This window comes from Carassius gibelio, chromosome A3 (assembly GCF_023724105.1).
Source record: "Carassius gibelio isolate Cgi1373 ecotype wild population from Czech Republic chromosome A3, carGib1.2-hapl.c, whole genome shotgun sequence".
Classification (NCBI taxonomy): Eukaryota; Metazoa; Chordata; class Actinopteri; order Cypriniformes; family Cyprinidae; genus Carassius; species Carassius gibelio.
In genome coordinates, this window is record NC_068373.1 from 25,228,874 (window position 1) to 25,253,081 (window position 24,208).

Sequence of the window (24,208 nt, forward strand, 5' to 3'; positions counted from 1 at the left end):
ACTAATATGTAATGTTGTTGTTTCTTTCCCTGGCTCTTTAAATAAAGCATCTAACTGACTTGGTTACTTCTGTGGTCATTTGAAGTGACACTGGTGATAATTTTTTTTTTTTTTTTTTTTTTCACAAAATAATCGTATAATTACACAAGACGGTTGAGTAAAGTGCTAGATTAAGTGCATATACTGCGTCATTTGGCACACAACTGTCCCTTAATAGTCACTCAACGCGTTATGGTGTGCTTTCATGCAAGATTTTAATAACCTCACAATGAGTAAGGTTAGAAAATGTCATATTAAATGTAGTAATTTGAAAAGGTCAGAATCTGATTAATCAAAAATAAATAATAAAATAACCCTGCAAAAAATAAACAAGCTTATAGCCTAAGCTTTTTTTTAAAAAAAATTATTATTCACGTAAATGCGGTTTTCTTGCGTCATGAATAATTAATGAGGTAAAAAACGAGGCTGTGTTTATGATTAGTTGTCTGTTGTTAAACAAGAGTTAACACAAAGTTAACCCTGCTAAAAGCTTTCTGCTCAGAATCATAATTTCATAGTAACGTTTTTTTTCCATCTGATGTATAAGTAGACAAGGTAAGTGTGCTGTGAAAAACCAAGTAGCCTTATCGTTTAATGTATTTTTGTCTAAAAAAGTGTTCTTTATGAGGGAACTTCTGCAGTGCGAACTAAACGCCACCCGCTCCGCTGCATACCTGTCAGTCCATCGAACTAAATCAAAAGCCCTCGGCACATGGATCGTGTGTAATAAGACTACACTTCCCATGCTGCACCGCGCTCGCTTCGTTCCGCTGCTGTCACTTTGCCGATGTGAGAATCGCCCAGCAGCATCTCAGCCGAGCAGCAGCGCAAAAATGCACTGAAATACGCATCTTAGGACATTTCCACCCTCTTTCGGTTTGCCATGAGGGCGTGTGATAGGAATAACAGGGATGTTCGCACCGGATTACGTCCCTTTATTTTGAGAAAAATGCGGATTGTTTTGCGCTCGAGGTGTTAACGCAGGAAAAATATATATATATATATATACATATATATATATACAAAAATGAAGAAGCAGTTCAATCGGATGCGACAGCTCGCCAACCAGACTGTTGGCAGGTGAGCGCTATGATCTTTAATGCGATCGTTTTGCACCATAACGAAGTTTATTTATTATTTATTTACTTATTTATTGGCAGAAAAGAATCCCTAACTGCTGTACAAATTCACATATATTTTCCCATTCAAACTTAAATTGTTTTCTAAATATAGAAATGCATATTTTAGCATTTTTTTTTAGTTGCCATTACTACAAATAGCGTCTAGCATCTTGATTGCGCAATGCATCTTAAAATAGCTTTATGCATTATAACACCCATGCAATATTAGGTATTATCATTATTATAAATGCATAATTTCGAGATTGTGCATCCATGTGTTGTGTGTAACGGGTTCACTGCAGAGGTATTTCAACCAGCATTATGCCTCTCGGAGGTTCCCGATGGCACTGACACTACACCCCCTGCACAAATCTCCTGGATGCATTTCCATCAAATGCAGCTTAATGTAGCACTGCTGTATCAGCTCACGTTGATTTGAATGAGAGGTATGAGAATGACATGTCTCCAGTGCCAGCTGATGCAGATGGATGCGGTGGATGGATGTGGATGGGAGGAAAAAGGCGCAATGTTTTCATCGCACACTGATCTATGGAAAAAAAAGAGGAGGAGTTGGGTGCAGTACATCAGCAAGATCTGTCACTGATGGAGAAGGTCATCATTGCTTCAGAAAGCACAGCTTCGAATTTCCAAATCCAGTGCATTATAGTGCGGATTGCTAAAACATTGCGTTATTTAAATTATTTTTTTGGGGGGGGGGGGTGTGCTGCTGATATGCTTGCCCCATTTATCTTGTTTATGTTGGAGTGAGTATGCAGTGCTTGACCTTTCACATGTTTGGATAGTTCTTTACGTTCTTCACACACCCATCTATTTTCTCACAAGGAGGGCAGCTTGTCATGCACGAGCCATTGTGAAAGGCCAGAAGATGTGTGTCACTATTGGGCAGCTCCTTGCTGGGTGATTATGCCACAGTGTTGTGGGTCATCATTTCAAATACATGTGGAAAAATGGCAAGCCAGCTCCTCTAAGCCGGTTCCAGCATTGCTCTGGACATGAAATCGTGTGTGTGTGTGTGTGTGTGTGTAAGCCCTGCATTAGTATTCTCTACCTTTCCCTGGTAATGTCCAGGGAACTGTGGCAGCGGCCCACTGTGGCATTTTGTCTGTAGCGGTGCGTTAATGAGAAACAACCTGTTTCCTAAACAGCACAGCGTCCTGACTCATTAAAAATATGTTCCTGGGTCTGGGAGGGCATGCTTGACTGATGTTTGCTTTGGAAAACAGATTTGCATGTTCCTGTCATGTACTGTTATAAGTACAGAGCTGCATCTCCCAATATCAGCTGAGATTTGCACTTAGATACTGTGTCGATGACCTTGACAGACAGTAATGCAGTGTAAGAGATGACCCATGACTCTTATCAATTATCAACACCATTTTTATTTGTGAATCTTTAAATTCAGCCTGAAATCAAAATAGACTTTATTTTCGGAATGTGGGTTTCTGCTCTTATTATGAACAATTTTTAATGCATACATACATTTTTGACCAAATTTGAATCCAGAAGTCATCACATATTCTGCATGTGACTTCTTCTCCCTGCGTATGTATGTAGTCAAGCCAATCATATTCAGATCTGCCTTCATTCCGGTATTCAATGCTTGCTTTTCAAATCATAGTCGACATGAAATGGAAATTACAATGGCTGGGTTTAAATGTTTTTATATTTTGCATTATGACACGTTTTCAGTTATTTTATTATTTTTCTGTTTTTATTCTGAACTTGATGAACAAAAACTAAATATTTAAAATAAATATATATTTTTTTACGTATGAATGATAAGTCTTACATTGTATATTTCACAGACTCAATACGGTGAAACCAACATTTTTTGAAGCCATTGTAAAATAGTTGATAATCTACAGTATATAAATTTGTAGCAGCCATAATTAAACAACCACTGTGTGTACTGCAATACTGCACAGCCCTAGTGAATATATTTGTATTTATGTATTTGACATTTGTCCAAAAGCTTTTATAGCTGTGCCACCCAGCCTCCCGCTGCTTTCATTTCTCATCATTTGTAAATCACATTTCCTCTTGCCCACTGTGATAAAAATGACTACCCCCGGCTCTGTGTGTATGTGTTCGTCTAGTTCAGGGGCCAGTATTTGTGCTCTTTCTCCTTGTTCTCATTGTGACTATATTTATAGTCTTCTCATTCATGTTTTTGTGGCAGTGAGGGTTTTTGGTTGGAGTGTGCACTGCATGTAGTGTTTTCTCTCTCTCAGGAAGTATGGCAGCCTCCTTTTCCTTCAGAACTGCTGGATTGTTGTTACTGGGAACAGTATATTGTAAGTGCTTATGGAGTTGTGGGTGTGTTTTTTTTCATCGTCAGCAGAGAGGTTGGGAATAGTGTGTTGGTTGATAAATGGACCTGCGTAACAAAGTTGCTCACCCAACACAGTGCATGGGAATCCTTTCTTATATACTATATACACCAAACACTTTACAACTTTAGAGTGCAGTCATCTAAAGGTCCATTTTGCAATTTTTTTTCCAATGAGTCTTTTACATGACCCAAAATTTCAAGCTACTAAATAGTGTATACAGCCATCATAAAACAAATTAATATGAATCAAGCAGTTTAATCCTCTTTTTTTTTTTTTAGAGGCATATGATTGGTTTATATGATGAACAGATTGATATACATAGATAGATCAATTCACACACACAGAGCACATCAAACAGGAACTGACAAAATTAAGTGTAGAAACAGTTGTCACTCAATAAACCTATGAATTGCACGTTACATTATGAACTAGAAAATACTATTTTTGTATAATTACTATATTTTCTTGCAAAACATACTCCGATAATTTCCAAGTGTTATTTACAACTTCGAAAAGAAAAGAAAAAAAAAAGTACAGCATAATTGGAAGTATATAAAACATGTATTATGAACTCTCCCTTTAAGTCATCATAATAGAGGGATATGTTGATATCTTTGACACCTTGTTTTGGCCAAATTCAAAGCCAGCATCCCAGAATGCATTGCATCGACCTCATTGAAAAAAAAAAATTGTGGGTGGAGTTTAGAAGCTAATAAATGAAAATAAATTCATGATAAGTGACAATAAGAACATTCCATCTAATTAAAAAGTTATTGTTTTATCCAGTATTTGTCTATACAATGCATATTAGTGGTAATTGGAGATATCATATAACATAATGCTTAGCCAGCTGTTAGCATTGAGTAGAGCGGTTAGCGTGGTTGCCTGTGCAGCAGATAGTTTTATGATTCTCACATATCATTTTGGTTAGGATGCTGCCTTAGAAGATAGTCTATGTAGGCAGCCACAGTAGACAACATGGTAGTTCACTAGAAAGGAGCAATTCTCTTCTGGTACTGGCCAGTTAGATGGACATAGCTCTACACAAATATAGACTCCTCCAATATATTTCTCTTCTCTATAGTGGCTGAGTTTATATAATGTTTCTCTACGTTATCATTATTCATGCCTTGAAGGCAATTCGACGTTTCCAATTTCAGATCCTTTAAAGTTTTGCCAGATCTAAACTTGTCTTAAAACTCAGTGTCAGTGTGCGCGAGCCTGGGTTCAGAAGCCGAGTCTCTAGCTCCGCTACTGTAGCGCTATCATTAGCCGAGCCTATATTTGATGTAAGTCACAGGGACAGTGTCTTTTTTCACACATCATGGCGTCTCTTCGTCTATGAATCTGCAGTAGCCTAGTTTTTAATTAGATGGGAAATGCTTCTATAAAGAGGTTCTCCTTCCTCCTCTTCTCTCCTCCAGCCTCCATCCCAGCGTCTCAGGGGGCATGCAGGTGTGCAATGTCAGCAGCACCAAGACCAAACTCATGCCAGCTACTGGTGTATGTTCAGAATAAAACGAAAAAAATATTTCCAGAAGACCAAAAGAACCTTAAAACGTTCTGCTGTACTGTTCTTCTTGTGATCAGACCCAGTAGTGAGAGACATGATGATTGATAGAAGTTCTAGACCTTTAGTTTAAACTTGCTCCAAGATGAATACTAGAATAATAGCAAAAAATAAATTAATAAAACTATACTAAATTTATGGCCGGAACCAGGGCTTGAAAATGAGTGAGATATGGGGTGAGGTTAAGAATTGTGCTATAATTACCCCTACAGTTTATTATATACACCAAACACTTTAGCAGAGACACACCATTTGTGAAAGATGTTTTCTGTTTTGGAGGGATGAACATTGTTAAATTATACCACATTTACCAGATAATTCTACCATCAACATTTTACTGTAGATTAGGGGTGGACAATTTAATTTCAGCTGTTTATTATTCATACAACAATAAATATTATTGTTATAGCTTTCATTATTAACTGTTGCTATACAGATGATAACTTTGTCTAGTGCTCTTCTGGATGTTTTTGGCATGACTAAACTATTTTTTATGTAACTACTAGACCAATCTATTTGGCCAAATTTTTAGATGATTGGTCTATCAGTACTCATAAACTGAAATTCAAAGGCCAGAAGGGCCTTTCAATGAACTCTGAATTCTAAATAAGAATCATCTTTTCAAAGCAGACCTTCTGGATGAATCCTGTGATGACATCAGAAAGCAACTTTGAAGTGTAATTGATAAATATGGCACATCATGACTCTTTCTACGGATTCCAGAACATTCTGGAACAGAGCATATTAGCTTAGACCTCTAGCATTAAATCCTTGTAGCCAGCAGCACACTTTCCACTTATGTCTTTCTCTCTCTTCCCCCTTTTTTCTCTCACACTCCATGCTCTTGTTCCTAAGACCAGGCCTTTTGAAATAATACTAGTTGGTGTGCCGTAATAGATGTGTGTAGAGCAATTACGGGCAGGCAGCCCCTCTCTATTGCATGGTCCAATTACCCGAACGAATCTACTGTTTGGAATGGACAGTCCTCTTTCTCTCTCGTTGTCTGTGCCAATCTGTCTCACCCCTCTGGCTCAGAAAACACACACTCTCAAGCCGGAATACATTATTACTCAGCTGGCACACAGGATTCTCATGACATCTTTTGGATCACAAGCAAGCATTTGCAGTTGCAAATCAAACCCAGATGACTAGGGTTACAGAGCAGAGACTGTTGTTGATAGTTTTGTTCATGGGAATGTGTGAGATTTCTCAAGGCTGTGTCAGAGCTTTTCAGAGAGAGTATACTTGCTCTGTAGCTCACCTGGTACAGCAATGTACTTTTTGAAGTTCCTGTGAAGCACGATAAAAAAAGCAAGCTAAAATTGCATGCTTGATGAGGCAAATGCATTTCACTTTTGCTTTTGTTAACACTATCAGATGCAATAGAGCTTTAATTTTTAGTGCCACTTACCAGATATTTCATTTCCAAAGATTCTCATTTGTCTGTTTTGGTTAAAACTGAACACATTTTAGCACCACTCACTGAACATTACATTTTCTAAGTGTCAAAAAAAAAAACAATCAAGCAGCAAAGTAATACCATCTTGAAGAAATGTAAACAGAGGTAAAAAAAAATAAAAAATTAAAATGGGTTGTTCAGTTAAGATTTTCAGCCTGATTTCAGCTAAAGAACTATAGCTTATAATACCATAATTGTCAAAGTTGATGTTATTGTTAATTCTTCCGTAATTCAAGTTGACAGGGGTTGTAGGTTGATACCTCTTACCTAAAGTATTTAGAAAATAGCTGCTGAGGGAGTTACCAGAGGGCCGCATAATAGTCTTACATTAAATGGATTTTAGTTGTAACTTGTGGTATTAAATATTTTATGTCAGTACTGCTGCAAAAAAATAATAAATTATAATTATCATAGTATGTCCATAGTCCAGTATGAGAAACTAAAGTGATTTGGTTCAAAAACATTTTTGGTTATGCTGGTTGAAAGTCTCTTCACATCCCGACAGCAATCACTAAGTTAAGTGGTCTAAAAATATTTATATGTATTTTTATAATTTGTGGAAGGCATAGGACCATAAAAAGTTTGTCCAATCATATCCTTCGGTCCGAATGCTACGATAGGCTTTTCTACCTGCCTGACAACGTATGTATTTGCATAACTCTGCACATGTCATCAACGCATGCCATCACACCTTTGCAGACCGAGCAAGAATGGAAGGGGTTATTATTGGAATATTATGCACTTTGCAGTGTCTCTGAGGAAATCTGACAGAATTATATTGTTGCATTCAAATCTTCCACCAACTCCATCTATCATCGTGTCGCTGGTTAACCTCTGGTCTGCCTGTGCATGTTCATGTGTTTTGCAGGAGGCGTGACTTTGGTAAGGAATTTGCAGGGAGGCTGGGATCTTATGCTTTTAAAGCTACAGTAACTTGCTATTTCTAGCCTCTCCAAAATCACCTACCCTACCTTTAACCAACATCACCTTGGGCAACCATCACCAGACTACAGTTGTTAACCAGCTTTACCAACCAAGTTGATTCCATTTTGATGCTGTGAATCACAGTGTGATTACAGATTATGCAATGATTCAGTGTATCATCAACAGCATAGCGGTGCAAAGACATGCAATATACCCAGTAATTCATGCTCAGAGCTTTTCTGTTTGGCAGCTCCAACAACACGATGTTGTTCCTGGGTGGACGCACCCCAATTGTTAAACCAGTTTAGGTTTGCCAATTTAAGATAGTTCAGTGCCACCTTCAAATGTAGGGATGAGTTCCTGAAGCTCAAACAGTATAGCATGAGACTAACAACGGCAACTAAATGGGTTTGATTCCCAGGGAATGCACGAACTGATCTGAATGCAATGTCGCCTTTTATTGAAAGTATTAACGGTTCGACGTAAATGAAGTGCCACATCAGAGTCACCTTAAACATTGTTTTCCACTTCTCTTGCTTTCATAGCTATGCACAAAAACTTCAGCTTTTTTCATCAACTTTGAGCATGAGATTATTATTTTTTTGTGTGGCGATGAGCTGTTCAGAAACAGCAGAAGTGAGATCACTTGGTTCTTGAGACATAGGATAGCTTTTCAGTCAGGAGCTCTTGCATGATTGGATGTTTGGTTGAATCAGGGAGATGTCACTGCAGGACTTTCCTTACCTGCATTAGCAGCGCTCATTATTAATCTGACTCATATTTCTGATTCACTCATTCTGAGCACTTACAGAGCATATGATTTAGATAACTGCTGAATTTCCCTCCTCCGGTAGCTAACTGTTCTTGAGGGCTTCAGGATCATGCAGGCCACGGCGGGGGCATATTTTGTTTATTTTTTTATTTATTTTATTTTATTTGTAGAAAAAAAGACAAAAGGGACAATACATATTAATTAACATTTTTCACAAATGTAAATATGCCAGATTATAGCCAAAGACTAATTTCCATCTGCAGACCCCCAAACAGGTAGATGTTACACATAATATATAAATAATATATAAATATATATATTAATGATTACTAAACATGCTCACATATTTGTGTGTTCCTCAACCATACTTTTAAACGATTCCTAAAAATAGGCAAACTTGTGCTTTCCCTCACTGACTGAGGGATACTATTCCAAAAGCTCACCCCCTGATATGATAGAGCGTTCTGTGAAAAGGATGTCCGCCTAAACGCCAAGAGACAGTCACCTCTCATATTGGCTCTAGTCACTCGAGACCCGACAGCACTGATAGACTTTTGTTTAATAAAATCACTCAATGGTAGAGGCGCCAGACCATGTATAACTTTATAGATTAAACAGGCTGATTTAAATAATTTTTTCTTATTATTATGAAGGTTTCTTATCTAATATTTTCAATGCTCTTTTGTAGCATACCTCAATATACCCCCGATAGCAGCATGACTCGTATAAGACCAACTTGTGATACAGTACTCAATATGAGCCAGTATCATAGAGTGCAAGAACGTAATCGCTGCTGTATCCGATAATGAGGTACGAATTTGTTTAAAGTTCCGTAAATTAAAATGTACAGTATTCACAACTTTTTTGATATGTTTTTTAAAAGATAATTTCGAGTCTATCAGAACTCCCAGATACCTAAATTGCTCAACATTAGTTAATTCTTGTCCACCCAAGCAAACTTTTACTGTGGCCACAGTTGTTTTAGGTTTACTAAAAAACATTGATACAGTCTTTTTAACATTAAGGCACAAGCATGAATCATTCAGCCATTTTTGCAAATCATCTAAAGCGAATGAAAGCTGATGGGCTGCATCCTCAGCACTTTTGGCATGTGTAAAAATCACTGTATCATCAGAATACATAATCGTGTCAACATTTTTGCATACACTGGGCAAACTATTCACATACAATGAAAATAGCAGAGGTCCTAAAATTGATCCCTGAGGAACACCCTGTGCATATTGAAGATAGGGTGACTTACAATTCTTTATTTGCACACATTGTTTTCTATCCGATAAATAAGACTGTATCCATTTAACTGTTTGATTACTAAAGCCAAATGTTAACAGTCTAGACAAAAGCTTTAAGTGATTCACAGTATCAAACGCACGCTTAAGATCAACAAAAACAGCAGCAACATAACTGTTTTTATCTAAATAGAACTTCACCTTCTCTACAAAAACACAAATAGCCGTTTCAGTTGAGTGGAGAGATCGAAATCCAAATTGCATAGGGTGCAGACCCGGATTAGAATCATTAAGATGTGCAATGATAGAGTTGGTGACCCACTTCTCTGCTATTTTAGAAAAGATAGGAAGTATGCTGATAGGTCGAATATTAGCAGGGTCTAGTTTATCACCCGATTTGTATATTGGTATGACAGTTGCAACCTTCCAACTCAAGGGAACGACTGTTATTAATTGACAAATTAATAAGATGGGTCACAGGCACCAAAATATAAGATTTAAAAAGCTTCAGAAGATTGGTATCAAATCCAAACACATCCCTTGATTTAGAATTTTTTAATTTAGAGATTATGTTATCTACTTCATTTTCTGTTATTGCTTGAATATTAAACTTAGAATTTGGAGTTACGGCATCCATATAAAGGTCAATGTGGGCCATATTTTGTTGAGAGTCACAAGAGCTAGAAAACAATTGAGCGATCTCATCAATGGTATTTCGAAAATAATGATTTAATTTAGTTGCTAGGTTGAAAGGCTCTGATACCAATAGCTAAATTTTGTGATAAAATTGTTCAGAAGGATGAACCTCATCCATCAACCATGGAGTTTGCATGCCTCAAGTTGCATGTGCACATATTGCGTATTTATTTGCATTGCAATAAATTTAGTGGGGGAAAAAATGCTTTTTAAAACTAAAAGCACAATATGTTCTGTGCATAATGTCTTTGTATTTTTGAACATGCACACGCATTTGGCAACACCTTGGGTCCGTGAAGTGACCATTAATGTTTTAAGATGCCTTTTTGAATTATGAAAGTTATGTATTTCAATAAGCAGTTATTGAAGCAATGCAGGAACCAAGAAGAGTGGCAAAAAAGAAACTTTGCATACTGTAGAGTCGAGATATTACTTACTCATCATAGTTGTAAGTGTTCTTTTTGCTGGTCTTTGCAGGAGTTTCTACTCAAAGATAGATTGCTGAGTGGCAGAAAGTTACAGTGGTCATCAGCGTAGCTGCTTCACAACATTATACAGTTACCGAAATTACAGCTGCTGACCTATTAGTGCTGGCAATACAAAAAGATTCCACCATCTTACAATTACAAACATTTAAGTAGTAGGCAACAGTTGAAATTGAGTCTTGATATCGCAGGCTTCTTCACATTTTGGCCAAATATCATGTATAGTCTGCATATGAAACCATTTACCAGCACTAAATGTAAATATTAGAAATAAAATATTGGAGTCACGAGTTGATCCAGGCCGCTTTTCAGGTCCTTTTCTTGTGTTTGACACTTGATTAATTTTTATTTTTTTAATTTTGGCAAATAAAGCTAAATAAAGTTTACAAAAAAACTGCTAAAAAAGCTACATAAAAGCTAAAAAAAAAAGGAAAAAATTATTATTATTTTACTGAAATATTGCTTTGGTAATTGAATGAAATAACATAAGTTTAAGTTGCATCAATATATTTATTATTAATATTTATTTATTATGAAAATCTTAAATTAATTAGCTAAACAGAAATACAAAAATAAAACTTAAAAAAGAAATATATATATATATATATATAAGACTAAAAGTGCATAACTAAATTTATTGAAATTTTTAAATGAAAACTGAAAATATAAAACTATAGATCATTCAAAATAATAATAATAATAATCAATAATTTATAATATTAAAATAACTTTAATGTCTAAAAATAATCGAGGTTTGCTTTAGTAATAACATCCTGTTATTTTAGGAAGGTGAAAAAACAAAGCATAGCAATGTTCTTCTAGCATCCAAGGTCCAAAAGCACCCTACAGAAATATGCTGTTATTAAATGGCTGTAATTAATTAAGAGGACTTAATTTGTGTAATTTGCAGCATAGCCTTAGATCTGTGTTAAGAAATAAGAAAGAAGTCACTTTCAAGATGTTTTTAATATCTCAGTTGCTTTCTTGCACTTTAATGCTGGCATGAAAATTTGTAAATGCATGTTATTAATCTTATTGTGGTTGTGATTCATTCAGCTATTTTAATTTGAATTTTTTCAATTATTTTATTAATTTTTTATTGACTTTATTTAATCAGCATTATTTAATATTTAATCTCTGGTGATGTACTTTGATCATTTCGTCTGCTTAAAAGGATAGTTCACTCAAAATAGAAAATTCTTTCATCGTTTACTCAACCTCAAGTTCCACAAAAGAAGATACTTTTAAGAAAGTTGGTAAACTGTTGACGGTACCCATTGAATTCCATAGTATATTTTTCCTACTCTATGGGAGTCAGTGGCTACCAGCAACTGTTTGGTTTTTAGTGTGTGTGTGTGTGTGTGTGTGTGTGTATTTAAAAGATCAGAAACCCGATAAGTCATTCTACTCAGATTTACAGAATCTTAGTACGGAAGAAAATATCTGTAATTTATTGGAGACACTGATTGATTCTTATCAATCAGATTTAACACTCCCTGAATGAATGATGTTTCAGAATGTGTTTGTGTGTGTGTGTGTGTGTGTGTGTCTGTTCCTTGCAGTTATTCTTGCATATGTAACAGAGTGGTGACCCAGTTCACTTCAAGGCCCTAGTAAGTGGGTTTCTCTGTTTTACTCGCCTTGTGTCATTCCTCGTCCTTCAGTCTTATCATCTTAGGATAGCGTTTCTGTCTCTCGCTGCATTTTGATGTTGACATTTTCAGAAATAGACTCTGTTTAGAGATCCTATAAAAGCAGGTCTCGCATGAAAATGCAGTTCACCGCCAACGCTCCAGGCCTGCTCCCCTTTCTCTCACACTCTCTTTCTCTTCGTTTCCCAGTTATTAAAATATAGCATCTCTTGTGTGAGAGTGAGAGTGGGTGGCACAGTGGGATAGGAGTGTATTACTCTCTCTAGATCAGATATACTCCTCTTAGGAAGAGGACGAGGAGGAATTTGAGCAGTCAGTTTCCTCTGCGCCATTTTTCTTACACACTTAAAAATAAAGGTCCAAAAAGGGGTTTTTCGCAGCGATGCCACAAAGGAAACCTTTTTGGGTTCCTCAGAGAACCTTTCAGTGTACAGTTCTCAAAAGAACCATTTTTAATAATCTAAAGAACCCTCTTAAGAAAGGTGCCCCAGATGTTAAAGGTTCTTCATTGAACCATCAATTCCAATAAGTAACGGCTTCATAACTGCACTGTGCTGGGAGGTAAAATGTCAGCCTGGTCGAATAAAGACAAATTGCAAGTGTGACCTCTAGCAAGAAATGTTCCTCTGAGCCACATCATCTCATATTTGGTTATGAAGCTGAACTTTCTTAAGGCTGAAGTCTTAAAATCACCCCTGGGGTTAAAGGCAGGACCTTCGAGGAGCTTATTAAAGGGGATATATATTGTGGAAAATAGGATTTTCTTTGCTCTTTTGAAATATATGAGTTTGATGTACTACTGTATGTAGACGTGCTCTGAAAATCAAAATATAAAGCTCCTTTCCCACTACACACACATCTTTTATGGAAAATAAGCCACAGAAAACAAACTGGAGTAGTTTTGCCATGACAACCACGAGCATGTGAACATACAGTATGAGCGCCCACGTTCACATATCAAGCCTATTCAATATTCAGAACTTGGCCTGGCTTGATAAACAACAGTGTGAACATAATAGAAGTCATTTACACAGAAGTATTAAAGGTACATGAGCAAAAACATGGTTTATTTAAAAGTCAGAGAGAGGTCAGAAAATGGTCATATAGAATTAAATTATTGTTGGTGCAAGAAACCTAAAATAATGGTAGTATGTGATATGATGTATCGTAGAAAAATCCTCTAAAGTCTTAAATTGAATTTTGTTACATTGCTCATATTTTAATTTTCTTGTACGTACTTTCTCATTTTGAGTAGTCCCTTCTTCCTTTGCGTGAGGGGTACTGATTTAACCTTCGCTCAGCCACGGAACAAATCAGTGAATGAAGCTAAACAAAGTTTTTAAAGTGAAAATTAAAGGTGCAATAGGTGATTGTCTTCAGAAACATTTTTGGTTATGCTGGATGTTGGCACAGTGATTAACCAGAAAATATAAATATCGCACATTATGCCAAAAAGGTTGCTGACCCCTGCACTATAGGCTGCATATGTTTTTTTTTTAAAGACAAAAGTGTTCATTGAATCGATTGTAAAAGAAATTTTCCAAAAGGCGTTTCCTTTTTAAATGTCAAATAACGGACGAACATAAAGAGAGTGCTGGAAATGCACAAGTCAGCAATATTTCTTATTTACCGCCAAGACGTTTCGTGCAGAATAACAAACAGCAACAGGAGTGCAACATTCTCGAAAATGTATATATGCAGAGAGGACGAAAAATCTCCAAGATTATTTTAAATAATGATTCACTCCATTTAATAATAATAATAAGAAGAAGAAGTTTTATTTATATAGCGCCTTTCCAGAGCTCAAGGACACTGTTCAAAAAATGAAACTTTAAATGGTCTTGAGAACAGGCCATGTGTATTTTTTTTATGGAACATAACCCACACTTATAATGAAATGCGCAAAAAGTCTAGGGCCATTACAAATTTATTGGACAGGACAATAAGTCGATCAACATTTTCGGGGTCCAGAGCAGAGCGTTTTTTATTCAGTATATGTCCAGCTGTTGAGAAGATGCGCTCCGACTGCACTGATGTCCCAGGGATACTCAGGTAACGTTACAGCTGCGCAAGGTTGGGGGTATTACTGCCAATTTTTCACAACAAAAGCCGGTCGCTGTCAGCTTGCAATGGTCCTTTTCATAACTCAAAATCTCCTGTAACTAGATGCGCGACTGAGGCGAATTCACGTCGACCGTGCCGTGAGACCTCCAGACATGTCTTTACATTGACTTAACATTGAAATCATTCGTGCCAGACGCTCTCTTCAGGTTTGTTGTGAACGCAGAGAGGTCGCTTTCGACGTCACTGGGTCTTATAGACTCGTAAAATTGCTGGTGTTTTCTGTCTAGCTCTCGGAAGGCATACTGCACTTTCGGAATTCTTTATTTTCTTTTTCTGCTTGTTTGTGAGTTTTGTTACACCTATATTTTTTAATTGTTTAATTCTTTAAAAATTAATAGTGTACATATTTGGTTAAAATCGATTCCCTATTTTCATTTTCGAAACTTTTTTTTGGTTGGTCCGATCGATTTTGCAGTCGATTTTCGAACTAAAAGTGACAGCCCTAATAATAATAATAATAATACATATTTGAAACAGTATAGAATGATATAATTGTCATTTTTGTGTGAACGGTCTCTTTAAGGCTTCAGGTTCAGGCATTTCAATTCTGTATGTATTACGTAAAGTACAAAAAGATGGTGACAGATGGCTGTCTCATACTGCTTTTACGTGACCTTACCCAAACGATAACAAGCATATACCCCTCTATTTATATTCTTCTAATAAAGTTAATATGTAGGCCATGTCATACAGAGTATACAAGTTACAAATAATCACTCAAACAAACGTCCTTCCTTCCACATCCTGCCTATGTTTGAGGTAAAAAAGACCACATTGTTTGGGTTTAAATCCTATCCTGTCCAGAATGCAATTGGCATTTTGTACTTGACGTGATGGACAGACCAAATGCATGTCAGATATCCCAGGAAGAAACTCCTCCCTCTGAAAATAAACAGTGTAAATTCTGTCTCTGTAGAGATCCATGCTGATACAGACCCCCGGCTTTGTTTCTGGTAACAGTCCCCTCTGGCCTCCTGTGTCGGTAGACAAGTGTAGCCACCCAGTGAGTAGGACAGCTTCACTTGGCTGGATATATCTGCCTGCTGGACTCCTCCGGGTGTCAGTCTCTCATAACCTTAGGGTGTCTACACACCACTGGTTTCCAGATGCAGAGGAAGAGCACAAGTGTTTGTGGAAGTGAAACTCTCTGAAAATTTTACAAAAGCAGGAGAAAATTCTAATTCAGAAGTGGATAAGAAAGAAAGGTGACTATATCCTTTCTTAATACATGTTCCTGGTCATATTTTGAAAAGATCTGAGGGACTTTGAGGAGGGCCAAATAGTGGTGGCATCTCTAAAATGGCAAGTCTTGTGGGGTGTCCCGGAGTGCAGTGTTTAGTACAAGTGATGCAAGGAAAGAGAACTGGTGAACTGGTGTCAGGGTCATGGGTGTCCAAGACTCATCGATGCATGTGGGGTAGATCTGTGGAGGATATATTGGGTTGAAGAAAAATAATGGTGTAGAATACCAGTAAACAGAGATATTTGTTTGTTTGTTTGTTTGTTTTGTGTTCATAACACTGTGTGCACACCTGTTAATTTCCATATTTGGCATTTTGTTCTTTTGCCAGGCAGACAAAATTTCTTTTTTTTTGCTCACAAGCTCTCCATATTAAAGTTCTCTGGCTGCAAGTAGAACATCCTTAAGAAAGAGGTGGTCTACTTCTCTATGTGATGCCCTAAATAACTGTCCTGATATCCCACTATATGAGACTTTTAGTGACTGCTTGGATGCAATATTCAGTCTTAAACACAAATGTAACTTTTCTTGCTTGCCTATGTACATTATTAGTATATTATCTTTTTGTTGCTCTTTAAAAGGATGCCTGAAGCTTAAGAAAAACTAGCACTTTCAACAAATGTGGAGCACTGGCTCCATTACTTCATTTTGAAGCACTAATCCAGCATTTGAAGCTAGTTGTTTTTAGAGCTATTAAATGTTTGAAATTAAGGTCAATATCAGTTTATAAATTACTAGTACAAACCAGCTTTTAGTCTTAGACAGCAAAGTGGCATTTAGGTTTCTTTACACAGACGTTTTAATACAGGGTTGAAAAAAATAATGCATAAATAACAGGTCATATAATATTTAGTTTGAGCACCTCCTTTCACTGACCAGTGGAAAAAAATAAATAAAAAGCTCTTATTTTTTTAAGAGTTTCAGGCCCTGTTTTGAACCCTATTCTTAGAAAGTGTCAACTGTTGTAGGCCTGAAATAAGATGGAGGAAGAAGTGGAGCCAAGGAACAAACAGATGGCAAAAACAATCCCTCCACCACAGGGCTGTTGGCATCAGATAAGAGCCCTGATAGCAGCACTATTCTTCTCTGCAGTGATAAAGTCTCATTCTGTTCTAAATAAAAGCAGTAGAATGGCTAGGGTGACTATATTAGCCATTTTCCCAGGATGCATCCTTGCCAGGATTTTTATATTGCCTAAAATATCCAGATTTTGGCTGTTTGTTATTGGTCAAACTACTTTGGATGTTTTAGGCAATATAAAAATCCTGGCAAGGACGCGTCCTGGGAAAATGGCTAATATGGTCACCCTAAGAATGGCCCGATCGCATCAACCCGGCAGCGGTCTGGCTCTGCTCGAGTCACAACTGCAGGAAGAGCAGACAGGACAGGAAGTGGGTAGGAGAAATTGTTTGAGTCTGTGTGGCCGCTGTCCTGACTGTTCTAAGGTCTGTGATAAGGGCCGTCCACACACACATTGTTCCTGTGGTCCCCTCAGTCTCATGCACCAGCCTGCTCACACAGGAAGTGCCATGTGCACAGACTGAGTCTGGAATTCTTTGGCTGGATTATTACCTGAACTCGTCATGCATAAATTAACTTTTAATGAAGAAAACCCCAACTCAAGTCCAACGTGAAGATTTTTTTTTTTTACGGCTCAAACTCAACCCGAATGTAAAAGCATGAATAGAACAAAAATAGAGATGACAAATAAGGGTTATTTTGGCCACAGCTACACTATCTGGCAGCAAAAGAGCATCTATCCCCAAATTAAAAACTTTTCAAAATTTTCCCAGTATTTTCTTGTGACGACTTCAGACAATCAGCATTGTCATGACATCATTCCCTGCAGAGATGTATGAAGAAATTACGAATGGCAAACGTTCCATCAGTCCAATGGAAGATTTGAATTTTGAAATGTCTTTAAAGGTTTCCAAAGAGCACAGTTGAAATAATCTGTATGTAAAGCACTGAATTAATTTCAGAAGCTTGATACTTAGGAATGAGGACTGACTAGAGGAGAGTTTTCGTGAGACTCCTGTAGATGTGTGCGGGACACTCTGGGCCCTGTAGTCCCCGATCAGTGCCTCAGCTCTGGCCTGGCCCCAGCAGGCCTGTCTCACTGAGCACTAGGTCATTCACATGCATCATCTGTTCTTCTCTGCCAGGCCGCTTGTTTGTATTTGTCTTTGCCCTGGGAAATTTGCAGTGTAGGAGAGCGGTTCAGCTTGATGCATCTGTTGTAGGCAGCCTGGGTTTCGGGAACTTTTTTTTTTTTTTGTCAACCTGAAACAGGAGGATTCTGCTGCTCAAAAACCGAAGAGTCTTGTTTTAGAGCCTGTGTATTACAGTCATTTTATGGCAACAAAGACACCTTTGTTTGATAATTATTTAAATAAAATTTTGGCATTTAGCAGACGCTTTTATCCTGAGCGACTTACAGTGTAGTGCAACGTGTTCTCTGGGAATCGAGCCCACAACCTTGCGCTGCTAACGCAGTGCTCTACCACTGTTTATGATTGGTATTGTAGCATCTCATCTCATTCAAGTAGGATGTCTGTTCACATATTGGTTAGTTTCAAATGGCTATGAATGTGGTTCATCTAATCACAATATATAGTCGGAAGTGTTTCATTATTATTATTTCTTTGGTTACGCCAGTAGTCGAGAAAAGACATTGCAGAGATTTTTGATGAAAGATTATGGAAGCAAACACTTTTTGTCTATATAATAGTGTGCACTGATGAATCATACACAGTAAGACTAGGGACATTTATATGGCAAGTCAATAGGGCTTGTTTATGTCACCTTCAAAGTGAAGAGACAGACAGAGTGATGAGTCACCAACACGAGGAAAACCAGCATACTGATTTTAGTGAGGGCAAAATGCCATTGAAAATGCTGTTTAGGATGATAGTCTTTTAATTATTAATTGCTAAAATGTGTAAAATGGGAGTGGAGGGAATATTTCAAGGCTTTAGACCAGGGGTCACCAAACTCTGTGTTGGAGGGCCTGTGTCCTGCAGAGTTTAGCTCCAACCCTAATCAAACACCTGAACCAGCTAATCAAGGTCTTACTAGGTATTCTTGAAACTTTCAGGCAGGTTGTTGAGACAAGTTTGGAGCTAAACTCTGTAGGACCGAGTTTGGTGACCCCTGCTTTTTTTATCATGGCCTTTTTTAACCTTCATGACATTATAAGATAAGAGTTCATTAAAAATAAATAAAATAAGAGTTTCAAAAAATCAAGGCCCCAGTACTTTGGTTCGGTGCAGCCTAACGAAATGTTAGTATCTTTTAATATTTACTGGCCGGCTTCTCAAGAAAGTCAAAGTGTATGTACAGTATAAAATTGCCTTTTTTCTTTTAAACACACATGCTGAGGTCTCTGCCTTGGATATATCAAGTCATTTTTTTATTTTTATTTTTTTTTTACTTACAATTTAACATCATAATGTCATCATGGATGGGAAGGAGATGTGCTGGTGCTTGTGTTCGGCATTTGCTGCCATGGCAACCTGCTCTTCAATATGTATGTGAGCACCATATGGGTCATGCTGCTTATCTGAGGCTCAGCAGAAACAGAACCTGCTCTGCATGCTCACTGTGATTCATCATGAATATCTTATGGACAGAGTTCAATATGGTGCATTCATAGGGCATCGTGAACGTTGTTTTTATTGATTTTTATAGCTCATGATTGTATGTGAGCTGAAGAGGGTGAAGTCGACCATATATATATATATATATATATATATATATATATATATATATATATATATATATATATATCAAATCAAGCAAAATTGATGTTTTGTTGACATTTGTGTCAAAAATTCTTAATGTGTTTTGAAACAATTTAGATATTTTCTACCATTCAGAAGTTTGAAGTCTATAAGTTATTTAATATTTTTGAAAGACGGATTTTATGCTTACCAAGACTGCATGTATTTAATTGAAAATACAGTAAAACAGTAAAAATTTGAAATATTATTACAATTTAAAATAGCTGTTATATATAAATTATAATATAAAATTGTGATTTATTCCTGTGATGCAAAGCTGAATTTTCAGCATCATCACTCCAGTCTTCAGTATCACATGATCTTTCAGAAATCACACAGATATGCTGGTTTGCTGTATTGCTATAATATTTTTGTGGAAACATGATACATTTTTGGAAATCTCTGATAAATAGAAAGTCCAACAGAAGCATTAGTTTGAAATAGAATATTTGTTACATTATAAATGTCTTTACTGTCACTTAAAAGAAAAACATATACAGTACTGACCATGTAGTATTAGAAAACAATACTTTTTACAACTCAAATCAATTATCACATTTTATAAGGTTGCTTTCCAAATCCATTCAAAAATCTGCAGAGCATGTGTTTCTGCAGAAAAGTGTCTTATAAAGCTTGTGTTTAATTAATTACTGAAGGGATTTATAGTCATTCCCCTGGTAGAGGTGCTCCCATAAAGTGTGTTTAGCAACATTATCCAGCCTCCTGCTAGTGCAACACCTAAATGCCTGTTCTCTTCTATATTACAGGGCAGAAAAAACCGAGGTACTGAGTGATGACCTGCTGCAGGTGAGATGAAATCAGATCAGTGTGAACACAACTTTGTACACTAGCTGTATATATTTATCTACTGCTGTCTACTCTTATTTATACTACACTGCTCATATGTTTCACATGTGTCTATTCTGCATTCAGGTGGAGAAGCGTTTAGACCTGGTAAAGCAGGTCTCCCATAGCACACATAAGAAGCTGAACGCCTGTCTGCAGGGTCAACAAGGCACTGATTTGGAAAAGAAATCCGTCAAATCTCCCTCTGTATGTCAACTCTCACACCTCAGATACTTCAGTTTCCTGCAGTGCAATTAATTTCACTCATAGCAACTTGATTGTGATTTTCCCTAAACAGAAAAAGTTGCCCCTGACGATACTTGCTCAGTGTATGGTGGAGGGAGCGGCTGTGTTAGGAGAAGAATCTCTTCTTGGGTAAGTTTGCTTTTGAATTTTGATGTTGAATCAGATTTTTCAAACTGTTTTCCTTGCGGCTTCATCCTAATTTACAACCGGATGTGCATCAATGGAGAATTATGCTTTTAAAATCACAATGGAAAAAGTGATTTTCTAAGTATATGATTTGTCTTGTTTTGCAGTACAAATATCTAAACATTCTTAAATCAAGAAACATTTACTTGAAAAAGAAAATTTATTAAAATTGTTTACTGGTATACATGAAAAAAAAAAATAATAATCTGCCAGAGGAGTAAGAAAAATAAAGATTGTTTTCACTTTAAATTAAGTTTATTTTCTTAGACCACCTCCAGATATTTTTTTTTCTTGTTTTAAGCATAAATTACATTTTGACCTTTTTTTTTTCATCAGAAAACAAGAATTATGACTTTTTTTGTCTTTCAGAATGTGATTTTTTTCTTCTCAAGTTAATGTCTTAAAATGTAAAATGCCAAAATATGGTAAATTAACAGATGGGACGTCGGTGTACACTAAAAAATGCTAGTAACACAAATGGCTTCAGAATGATCTCAGGAAGAGATAAGAGAGGTTGTGATATGTTTAGATTCAGATATCCCTCCTTAACCTTCACTTATTTAAGACATACTGATGTAATATTTTAGGAAAAATACTGAAGGTATTACATACAGTAATTATTGTTGTTCAGCGTGGCAAAAAATACACAATATTGATGTGTGCATGCCCAGTGACTGTAGCTGTATCTCTTCTACACTCATTTGCATACAATATAAAAATATTCTACAAAATTACCAGCAGCAGGTAAAATGATAAAATGTTATGTTAGCAAAGTTATTTGAAACAGTTAACGTATAGGATATAACAAATCATCTTTACAAACCAGTTTTCATCCAGCACAATAGGTGGTGGTATCCATCTAATTAAATTGGATTGCAACCTGCCAGTAAAGATGCCAAGAAAATATTTTTTTTTTTCAGCCAGGTGGTGTAATTATTACAACCTACCAGCAGGGGTTAATGGGATCTTGGTAACCTTATTCAGACTTCTTGTTGTCAAGGATTGGTTTAAAAATGTTTCTTGTCATGCAACCTTAATTGGTTTGCATCAAATTAATTTGGATAGTTTCTACCAAGAGGCAGATGAAATAGTATAAAAAAAATATATCATAGAGTTTGATTAGGCACACAGCCTTTGATGTCAACATCAAAAGATATGGGTAGTTTCTCACAAGTTCAAGCTCTTGAGATATTCCATGACATTCACCAAAGTGTTTGTGAATTAAGATGCAGCCCTGACTTGGTTGGCTGCTTTGACTAACCTGTGGTCTCCTTCTGTAGCAAGATGCTGAATCTCTGTGGTGAGACCGAGGAGAAATTGGCCCAAGAGCTCCTCATGTTTGAGATTCAGATTGAAAGAGATGTTGTGGACCCTCTGTATTTGCTGGCTGAGGTGAGCATGTTTTTCCTGTCAAAGTTACTGCGTAATACACATATTGCATTCTTTTGCAACTGACATATGAAATAAAAGTCAGATAAATCTTTATTAAACCTTCAGACTAAATACATTTTCTAACAGTATTACAGTACATGCATATAATTGTCTATTGTCACTGTATATCTCCCAGTAATATAATAAGTCTTAGTAATAAGATATTTAAAATAAGTATAAAATAAGTTTTATTATCACAATGCTCTGTAGTTTTTATAATGGGACAAAAACATATAATGCAATGTAATACAATGATAATTCAGAGATGTACAAATGTTCATTAAATGCCTGATGTATTAAAAAAATAATTTATCTTGAAATATTACAAATATTATTGTTACATTTACATTATAAAAAAATCTGTAATTATCTTGCAGCCAAAAGTCATGTGTACAACAACCTGATGGGGGGTATTTTTACTTAAAGGACTTTTAAAGAAATGTATGATTGTGTAGGTTTTTCAGCAGTGTTTTGATCATGTCCATAATTTAGAGGTCTTTTAAATTTGTGTTTTAAATATGATACAATAGACTTCATAGGGTTGGAAGCTAATCCCTTAGTGCTTGCAGTTTTCATGCATGAAAGTTGTATTGTTTCTCATATGGACATGGTTTGCTGTTTAGGTGGAAATTCCCAACATTCAGAAACAGCGAAAACATTTAGCCAAACTGGTCCTGGACATGGATTCTGCCAGGACACGGTATGGACTATAAGAAATATCACTGTTGATCCCTTGATCTGCATTGACCACATTGTGCTCTGACCTTGTCATTGGTCCTCCTCACCTCTAGGTGGCAACAGTCCTCCAAATCTTCAGGTCATCCTAGCAATGTGCAGCAGGGCGGAGCCAAGTCTGACTCCCTGAGAGAGGAAATGGAGGAGACGGCCAATCGGATGGAGATCTGCAGGGTGACAATAGTTCACACTGTTTCTTCCGCGTTTAATTAAAATCTTAACCAAACGCAAAGCAAAACTAAAATGTTACTCTTACTTAATAGTCTCCATCTCTGAATGGTTTTGTCTTTTTTTATTAGAAATGTGAAATATTTGTGATAACGTAGACCTACATGTCTTTCGTCTCTGTAGGACCAGTTATCAGCGGACATGTACAACTTTATGGCCAAAGAAATAGACTATGCAAACTACTTTCATACGGCAAGTACCTCTTGGCACTAAAGGCGAAGTGTATAATTTTGGTTGGAATACCTTAGAACGTGTGTGTCCTTTTATTGATCTTGCTGTAGCTCATAGAGGTTCAGGCTGAGTATCACAGGAAGTCTTTGGAGATTCTGCAGAGTGTGCTGCCACAGATCAAAGCCCACCAGGGTGAGACTCTCCACTTCCTCTTTCATGTCTGAGCGTACAAGTTTGGTTAAGTGGTGGCTTTCAAGTGATTGTGTGGGTCTGTCAGTAAATTTGTTTCTGGACCTGCATTTTAACGTCCATCATGATGTGTTTCAGAGGCATGGATAGAGAAACCATCGTATGGAAAGGCCTTAGAGGAGCATCTAGCCATCAGTGGCAGGGAGATTGCGTTTCCTATCGAGGCGTGCGTCACCATGCTGCTCGAATGTGGCATGGAGGAAGAGGTGCGAGACTGCTGAGAAACAACACAACATGCCTTATTTATACCTGGAAGCGCAGTTTGTTTCTACAAACTGAGGGATGAGTCGAAATTGTTGTTTGTGGTATTCAACAGCATGTCACATATGCCATTCATAAACATTATACTGTAGATAACCTGAATCATTCTGGAAAGATCTCTTTGATTTCACCTTGACAAATACAATGATAGTATCATTGACCAGGATTTGTATAGTCTCAGTGTCTGTTCACTGAACAAATAGTTGTATTAAAGTTTTAATATTGTTGAGTACTTCCCTGTGTTGATTTATTTATTTAAATGCCATTAAATGACACATACCTGTAAAAAAAACAAAACAAAAACACATACCTGTAAAAAAAAAAAACAAACAAACAAACAAAAAAACAATCATGATTGGCTGCTTTACATGTCATTAATAAAGTCTGTAT

The 24,208-nt window shown here is 36.7% G+C and overlaps 1 protein-coding gene across 9 annotated transcripts in view; it reads left to right on the forward strand.

The window, feature by feature from the left end:
* Positions 1 to 795: 795 nt before the first annotated feature.
* The window catches only part of arhgap44a (Rho GTPase activating protein 44a), a 52,573-nt gene continuing 29,160 nt past the window's right edge, over positions 796 to 24,208 (forward strand). For 5 of the 9 annotated variants that reach the window (XM_052552442.1, XM_052552486.1, XM_052552490.1 and 2 more), the window contains exons 1-10: positions 797 to 1,119; positions 20,233 to 20,272; positions 20,399 to 20,518; positions 20,610 to 20,686; positions 22,024 to 22,135; positions 22,798 to 22,874; positions 22,966 to 23,083; positions 23,261 to 23,329; positions 23,419 to 23,500; positions 23,636 to 23,763. In XM_052552442.1, coding sequence (XP_052408402.1) covers positions 1,067 to 1,119; positions 20,233 to 20,272; positions 20,399 to 20,518; positions 20,610 to 20,686; positions 22,024 to 22,135; positions 22,798 to 22,874; positions 22,966 to 23,083; positions 23,261 to 23,329; positions 23,419 to 23,500; positions 23,636 to 23,763 — 876 coding nt within the window. In that variant the 5' untranslated portion in view covers positions 797 to 1,066. Of the gene's footprint in view, positions 1,120 to 20,232; positions 20,273 to 20,398; positions 20,519 to 20,609; positions 20,687 to 22,023; positions 22,136 to 22,797; positions 22,875 to 22,965; positions 23,084 to 23,260; positions 23,330 to 23,418; positions 23,501 to 23,635; positions 23,764 to 24,208 lie in introns of all 9 variants that reach the window. The other 4 variants (XM_052552451.1, XM_052552461.1, XM_052552478.1 and 1 more) reach the window with 1 other exon arrangement.